Consider the following 8,488-nt stretch of genomic DNA (forward strand, 5'->3'; position numbering starts at 1 on the left):
ATATCAATAGATAAATTTAATGTTTTTAAATTGTATACGGGGTAGGTAATTGAGTTGTAGAATTAAAAATGTTTTGGTTGTTTGGTTTAATCTGTTTAAATGTTAAAATGCCTAACATTTTTATATAAAACTAGCTGAATTACGTCATGGCTTCGCCTGTGTGTATTTTTTTTTGTTTTTTAGAATATTATGGATATCATTCTTAATATAATAATAATAATAATCATATAATATAATACCTCCTTGCATACAATGGTTCTTCGGTTCTTCCTTCAGGGAGCAATATCTATTACCAGACTATCGGAAGAGCTTAAACGTGAACAGGGAACGTATAATACTATAATTGGTCATGAGAGAACAGTCATTCCTTAAATCCACTCCTGCCACTTTCAAAGACTGTCCTTGCGCTTTGTTAAAATTTTGTCATTTATCATGGCAAAACAAATCTTGACGGGGAACTGTAAAAGTTTGAAATAAAAGTAGTAGTTTAGTAGTTATATCTGTATAGAATCAAAGGCATTTTTGGTAAAAAAACTGTTTCTCCCGGTATACGGATAACATTTAAAATTTTAAAATATGCATGCAAACATGCGCTAAAAAGTCAAAATATGCAAGAAAAAAATGCAAAACATGCAAAATAAAATTTTTATTACATATTTTATATTTGATTTTAATTTTGCAGTGATAATTATTTATTAATTTTATTAAAATTTTTATAAACATAAAGTAAGATGTATAATATAACAAATATGCAATACAAAAATGTGATATGTTATTATTTGTTAAATTATAATTAAATTTTTAATCATTGATACATTGTAAAAATATTTTATTTAAGTTAAATAGTAGATACATTGATGATATACTGATATAAATATTAAAAAAGTACGACAATTTTAATGCAGTATGTTAATTGAAAAAACAATAACCTAATATGGAAATTTCAAGTAACCTATTTTTAGCGTCGAATATTCTTAGAGACATAAAATATTTGATATTTGGTAATATTATATAAACGTACCTATAATCTTTTTTTTTTTTTGCTTAACACATTTTTAGATCGTTAGGTGTATATTTGTGTAGGTATCCCCTTTTAAGAGCTATTCTTCATCATTTTAGGTATACTTTCATATGAAGCTGGTCGGTCACTTTCCCCCGGAACACATTGGTATAATGTCATATTACATTATAATATGTCTATAGTCTATAGCAGAGGTTCGCAAACTGTGGACCGCGATTGGGTCGTGATTATATTTTTGGTGGGTCGAGCTATATTTTTATATTAAAAATAAGTACATATTTTTTGTTGTAAGCAACTGATTCACAAAAAAATAGGTCATTCATTGAAATTGTGGGTCATAAAATTTCAAAAAATTCCCAAAATGGGTCGTACAATAAAAAGTTTGGGAACCTCTGGTCTATGGGATAGACTAGATAAAGCTATAACCTATAAGTCAGCGGTTCCCAACCCATGGGCCGCGGCCCATTTGTGGGCCTCGAGCAGCATAGTACTGGCATAGGCGCAACTAGACCAATAATTTTGGGGGTGCACAGATAGGGAAGAACTCGCAGACCCGTGGGGGCAAAGCCCCCACACCCCCAAGCCACTAATCTAATTACTCTACACATTACACCTATGAAAAAAATAACTGCTAATTTCAATATAAATACTTTGTTTTAATATTCATAATACACCTTATTTAACAAAATTAAATTATCAGAACTATCTATTTTAACATTATTTTTCTTGGTTGCAAATTAAATTTTTTTAAAATTTGTTCACTTGTTAAATTATTTGTGATGTCCCTCTCAATATTTAAAATTGATAAGTTGCTAAATCTTTGCTGTAGCATACTTGTTCGTAGCCAATTTTTAATTCTGCGCATACTGGAGAAACTGCGCTCACAAGTAGCAGAACTTATCGGTATGGTGATACCTACCTGAATAAGTTTGTACAAATTAGGATATGTTACTTTTTGTATGTTATTTTTAACATCACTAAAACTGAAATTTGTAGGCAAGCAATTTTTAAAGACCATCATTTCAGCTTTGAGCATATCTACTGAAACATTCATAACATCCTAAAAATAACAGTTCAATTAAGATAGTAAAATATAATAGTTTTTTTAATATTAATTTCAAATTGTATTAGTTCTTGGTGACTCACCTTATAATGATTTATAAATAAATAACTTCCATTGAAATCAAGATTCAAAAAACAATCAATAGATGATGCCATTGATAAACTTTCCTCGGAAAATCTTTTTTTTAAATTAATAATGATACCATCAATTATTGGGAAATAAAGATTTTTTTTCCAATAATCTTCAACTGTTAAGGAGTTAATATTATTTTCTTCCCCAGTGACAGTTTCCACATGAAAACTGTTCAAATATTTTGGTTGTATTCTTTTGCGTTTTCCTGGTAGGTAATTAAAAAAAGTTAATTTAGTTTTAGATAAAATAAATTTGAATAGTTAATTGTATTATACTTATGTCAGGTATATCGAGAGTAATACTATTTTGTTCTGCTAATAATTCAACTTTTTTCCAAAATATAAGAAATTCTTCATCACAACGTAATTTTTCAAATGATAGTATTACACCATTTATAATGTTTTTAGCTTTACCCAGAGTGCCAGTTTTTGATTGTAATGTGGTACTTAGTATGTTAATAATACTAAGCACATCTTTTAATAAAATAACCCCAATAAAAAATGTACACTTCTGTAATTCACTAAGAATACCTGAAATTAAAAGTATAGTTAAATAATAAAACAAACAAATATTGTATCTATTTAATGAAAATGCACATTGTTTAAACTTTTATTATGTTATACCTGAAAAAACTTAATTTTTAATTATTTTTATAATGAATAGTGAATATTTAAAATATTTAATACCTATTGCTTCGACAACATCTTTATCAGATTGCTCTTCAATTTCGTTATTTAAATATTCTAATATAGCAATGTAATTATTTATCATTGCTTCACAATTTTTAAATCGGCACACCCACCGAGTGTCGCATACTCTGAGGATACTTCCTTTTTTTAATCCTAGATCCAATTGAATTTTACAGAGTTTCGTATTGTTAGATGGACGAGCAAAATGAACGTATACCATTTCTAACGTATTAAAAACACAACGAGCATTCTGCAAAAAATAGGTTCTAATATTATGCAAATTAAAAACTACAAATACTTAAATTATATTTAAGTTAAAATAAATTAATATTATACCTAAACTAAAAAAATATTTTAAAAATACCTTAATTTCTTTACACAGGTCCACAACAACCAGATTCAACCTATGGGCCATACAATGCGTATATATTGCATAGGGATAATCTTCTTTAATTTTGGCTTGTACACCTCCTATATGGCCTGACATCACACTGGCTCCATCATACGATTGTGCTACAATATTTACTGTATCCATGTTTAAATTACAATCTTTAAAACTAGTGTAAATAGCAGAAACAATTTGATTGGCATTCTGGCCACAAGAAACATCAATAAATTGTAAAAATCTTTCATAAATGTCAAGCCCAACTGCATAACGCACACACACAGACAATTGTTCTTGTTTATGAGACCTAGCCTCATCGACCATTAGAGCAAAATGTCCAGTGTCAATTATTTGTCCAACAATAGTTTCTGTTACCAAGTCAGCACTAATCTTAATAAGTTCTTCTTGAATTTTCCAGCTGGTCAAATTAATTTTTTTTTGATAAAAGCTTTGAAATTCTGGCATAAATTTTGAAAAAACTACATTGCATAATTCTTTAAAATTACCTATATTATATGTTTAAAATATTGTTTATTAAATTAAGTTCAAGTACTAATTATTTTCAAACACCTATTATTTACCTTGATTTATTGAATCAGTTCCTTCATTATGTCCTCTTACTGCAATGCCTTGTTTTGCAATGTATAAAATTATTTCAATTAAACTCGACATATATTTGCAATTTTTTGAGACTTCTTCTTTATGAAAACTAGACAATTGAGTAACTACTGATCCAGATTTTTCACTAGACTTATATGCCATCATTTTCGATTCATTTGTTTTATGGTTGATAGTAACTAAATGACTTTTAAGTTTCACAATAAACTGAAATACACATAGGTAGACTATTATAAGTACCTATATCAAAATATTTTAAATGTTGTTTTTGGAATTATTAAAAACATTATTTATTTTGATGTTATTTGAAATAATAATATTTAATCAAATACTACAATAGATACTAGATAGGTAGCCTTAAGCCCTTAAATAAGTATTTTAAGAAGTAGTAATAGACAATAGTAGTGTACAATATATTTTATGTATAAAGGTACCAAAGTAGGTACTTACTTTTTGCCAATTGTTGAAGCCAGTCCTAGTCCATGTATCTTCACTATTCTCTGGTCCAAAAATACGACAAACAAAACAGAATGCAGCATTACGTTGAACACTATACTCCAACCAATCACATTCTGTATACCACTGACTACGAAATGATCTAAACTTTTCTCCAAATTTAGTTTTTTTGTAAGCCTAAAGTGTACAAATTATTTTACACTTTATTATTAATTATAAAATTGATTTTTTTTTGTTAAGTATTTATTATAGTAATTTCATTCAATCAAAATGATAGCAAAAGCATACGGAATACTCAAGTATTAATCTCAAGAAAAATTTTGCTTAAGCTTAAAATAAAGAATTATAAAATAATTTATTATTTATAGTACATATTACATACTGCAAGTTCAGGACGTCGTGGTCCACTCTCTCGATCACCCAAATCGGACAAATCATTAATTCTATCAGTATTTTTATTACACTGTGGACTTATTAGATTAGACTGATCTGAAGAAGTAGAAGCGCTTGAAACTTGAACAACACCTGGATCGTCGACTTGTTCTTCAGTTTTTTTTTGTTTTTTAAATATACTAAACATTTTTGTATAGTAGTAGGTAAACGTTAAATTTTAATTTAAAAAACGATGAAAAAATGCACGATTTAAAAATAAAACACAATTCAAAAGTCAAAACACCGTGTGGCACTGTGGCAACTGGAAGTGAGTGTGTGTGTGTGTCATTTCGTTTTTGTTAACAACAACTGGAAGTCTGGCTATAAATAGCTCCCAGCGAAAAGAAATTACCAACACATTAACGATAATGATAAATTATCAGAATCGACAAAATCTGATACAATAATATGTACTTATTATATAATATAAATATATCGTTATGATTGTTGTTCCACGAATGCACGAATAACTACGTTTATGCGATCTGTTATAAGTTGCCTATAATATTTATTTGTATATTATTATAAAAACATCAGATATTCTACAATTTGTCTATACAGACATATCGTACCTATATAATATATATAGCTAGGTCCCTGGGTACATAATTGGTGGGTACCTATTTTTCTCAATATACATTATGGTGCCTACACATTTTTTGGAAAAAGGCTTATATTTTTTGGGGGTGCACATTTTAAACTTGGGGGTGCACAAGTCCCCTGTGCACCCCCCTAGTTGCGCCAATGAGTACTGGGCCGTGAACCATATGGCTGTCATGTACCTAGTATGCAGTCTACGTCTACCAGCAAATGCGTTCTACCGACCTTGTCTACCTGCGGTTTTTACATAGGCTTAAGTTTATTTTTAATAGATACACTTTAATATTTTTCTTAGGTTAACATTTTATCTTTATTGCATTATACACATATAACAATACTTCAACATTTTGAAAAGTATGGGCTCTATAGGTGACGATAGCTCGTCATTTATTACGCGACACCACAATTTATATTTTATACACCCAATATGTTGGCAAAAGATTTTTATTCAATTATTAGTTGTGGTGAATCAACCACAAATTTTTAAATTAGCATAAACGTTTTGGTAAATAATGAAAATGCCGAATGTATTAACTATTAAGTGTGAAAGTGCTACGAATTTATAATACCTATACGTAAGGAGAGAGGTAAGGAAAGGAAAGTTTTACGTTGTAAGAGAAGGTCGAGATAGGTTAGGTTATATTATATTGTAAGAGAGATGTCAAACAACACAAAGCTTAAGATGAGAAAATTATTTTATTTTTTAAAGGATTTCCAATGAAATAAACTATATTTTATTTTAAATAATTTTACTATATTATAAGAACAAAATACTCGTAGTAACAAAATAATACCAATTATTAAACTTAATCTACGGCCGATATAACAATTGAAATTTTAAAGTGCATGTTATCATACATTTTGTTTACCTTTTTTTTTTAATAATTTTGCTGCTTAAAATATAGTTTATTTCATTAGGAACTCATATGGATATATTATTACCTATATAATTAAATATTAATAAATAAATCATGTTAGTAAAATATATATTTTGAGTTTTTTAACACATATTTTAGTAGCATAAATATTAAATACATATAAATCCAAGTCCTAAATTTATAATTGTGTATACTATTATATAGGAAAAGATAATGCTTTTTGGACTTTTATTGACAAAAATGGTCGTCTAAATAGTGGACTAAGCCTCAGTCAATCAGTCAACAGTTAGAACTGGTGTTCTACTGAATTCAAGGTTTATCCAATAAAACAATCATGTTATTAACTGGGAGATCGTCCAATACCGTATATGATGACTGGATGAATTTGTTTTGGGATATACCAGTGAAAATGTTCCAAAAACGTATTAAATTTGGAGGACCTAATGTCATCATACAAGTCGACGAATGTTTGTTAAAAGGATCCAGAAAAAAACATAGGTAAAGGTAATTTATATTTTATAATTGAATACATAATAAAATACAATTTTATATTGAATATTAATTATAAAATATTATAAATCATCAATATGTTGTTACAGGTCGATATCGACTTGCAGATTTGCCGAGTGAAAACATCGAAGACGAAAATACGACCCTCTTGAAAATGTTAAATGAAATTATTATGGTAGACGAATGGACGATCCTTGGGTGTTTGGATTATGCGACGATAGTAAGGCACGATATATTTTGTTGTCGAAAAGCGGAACAAGCAAACTTAGCATGACATTATTAAAAGAGAAGATGTATTTGTATTGGGTTCTATTATACACTGATGGGTGGCCAGCGTATAATGGGATCGCCCAACATGGTTATACGCACAATTCAGTTAACCAAAACGAAAATTTTGTTGATCCATATTAACACAAGCGCCCACTCAACGGATCGAAAGATTATGGAGACCATTACGCTTAAAAGTACATAGTTAAAAATGTGTGGTACAAGTCCTGATCTCCTTCCAAGGTAAAATTATTATAAGTTATGTATAGGTAATAAATTTAACGTAATATTATATTATACATATTATTGCAGGTATCTCATGGAAACATGATTTCGAGGAATAAATAAATCAGATTTATTTAATGCATTTTTTAGAGATATGGAGGAAGTTTTTTTATAACACATTACATTAGATATATTTATTTATATTCAATGAAAACAATTTTTTTGACAAACAAATTTTTAATTTTTAATTTTTTACTATTAATATTACAATAATTATACTATAATATTATGATATAATTTTTAATTTATTTATTTGCGGTAGACCGCATACTATTTATATAATAGCCCATAATGTCGATGATGCACATGTTGATGTTGGCGAGGATTTGTCAGTTATGTAGTCTCTACTGTGCATTCGCTAGTCGCAAATTTATCTTTGCCTGTTTATTATTCCTATAATATTTATATTCGTATAATCTTATTATAATATTTTAATATAAAAATAAATTATTTGTTACGCAATATCATATTCACATTTATCAATTATCATCATTGGGAAAAATGTGCTACTAGTCAATAGTCACTTCTCACTTGTCGCTAACATGTAGGTACATCGAAATATTGAACTGTAGCTCCATCCGTTGTAGGTATATGATCTAAGACAAACCCTTATGCAGCAAACTGCTCTCCCGAGATTGTCGTTGTGATTGCGTTATTTTCACAGGTATATAGGTACCTATTATAATAACTAGATAACCGACCGTCTTCTTATCCACCTACAACTTGGGAAATTTTTACTAAAAACATTATTACCTATTTATTATTTATTACATTTTATTTATCTATTATTTTATTCGCTTAGAACTGAAATCTTAGGTATTTATAAATAATTAATATAACAACATATAAGATGATTCCTAAAATTATTTTATATTGGTAGGTGTAAGTACCTTTAAAAATGATATTTTGTATTAGATGATTTATTAAAAATACATAAATCATTTGTTTTTTTTTTGTTTTATCGATAAATATCTATCTTAATTATTTATCCATGTATAAATGTATTTAATTTTTCTTTAATATAATGTGTACCGTAGTCATTTTCTTCGATTTACCTACTGTAATGTTTATTTCATTTTCGATAGTTTTGTATTTATACAGGTGTATTAATAATATTATAAATATAATGGCTGTTTAGAATTGTATATTATA

General features: G+C 28.1%; 2 protein-coding genes across 2 annotated transcripts; both read right to left on the reverse strand.

Moving 5' to 3' along the window:
- Positions 1-389: 389 nt before the first annotated feature.
- On the reverse strand, positions 390-3,263 carry LOC126550966 (uncharacterized). The gene is made up of 5 exons (XM_050203740.1): positions 2,903-3,263; positions 2,492-2,746; positions 2,168-2,421; positions 1,941-2,081; positions 390-458 (listed from the first exon to the last, which is right to left on the reverse strand). Exons 1-5 carry the CDS (start codon positions 3,123-3,125, stop codon positions 390-392), a joined length of 942 nt encoding a protein of 313 aa, XP_050059697.1. The 5' UTR covers positions 3,126-3,263.
- Positions 3,264-3,279: 16 nt separating this feature from the next.
- Positions 3,280-6,724, reverse strand: LOC126551031 (uncharacterized). Its single transcript, XM_050203802.1, has 5 exons — positions 6,638-6,724; positions 4,359-4,541; positions 3,872-4,115; positions 3,432-3,796; positions 3,280-3,309 (listed from the first exon to the last, which is right to left on the reverse strand). The coding sequence occupies exons 1-5, from the start codon at positions 6,722-6,724 to the stop codon at positions 3,280-3,282; spliced, it is 909 nt and encodes a 302-aa protein (XP_050059759.1).
- Positions 6,725-8,488: the final 1,764 nt, after the last annotated feature.

This window comes from Aphis gossypii, chromosome 1 (genome assembly GCF_020184175.1).
Source record: "Aphis gossypii isolate Hap1 chromosome 1, ASM2018417v2, whole genome shotgun sequence".
NCBI classification, from domain to species: domain Eukaryota; kingdom Metazoa; phylum Arthropoda; class Insecta; order Hemiptera; family Aphididae; genus Aphis; species Aphis gossypii.

Coding starts and splice junctions, on each gene's coding strand:
- LOC126550966 (XM_050203740.1), bottom strand. CDS start 3,125: ATGGTATACGTTCATTTTGCTCGTCCATCTAACAATACGAAACTCTGT. Junction 2,747..2,902: donor AGATGTTGTCGAAGCAATAG/GTATTAAATATT, acceptor TTTTAATTTCAG/GTATTCTTAGTGAATTACAG. Junction 2,422..2,491: donor TCTCGATATACCTGACATAA/GTATAATACAAT, acceptor ATTACCTACCAG/GAAAACGCAAAAGAATACAA.
- LOC126551031 (XM_050203802.1), bottom strand. CDS start 6,724: ATGACATTAGGTCCTCCAAATTTAATACGTTTTTGGAACATTTTCACT. Junction 3,797..3,871: donor AACTGATTCAATAAATCAAG/GTAAATAATAGG, acceptor CATATAATATAG/GTAATTTTAAAGAATTATGC. Junction 3,310..3,431: donor GTAATTTAAACATGGATACA/GTAAATATTGTA, acceptor TATGGCCCATAG/GTTGAATCTGGTTGTTGTGG.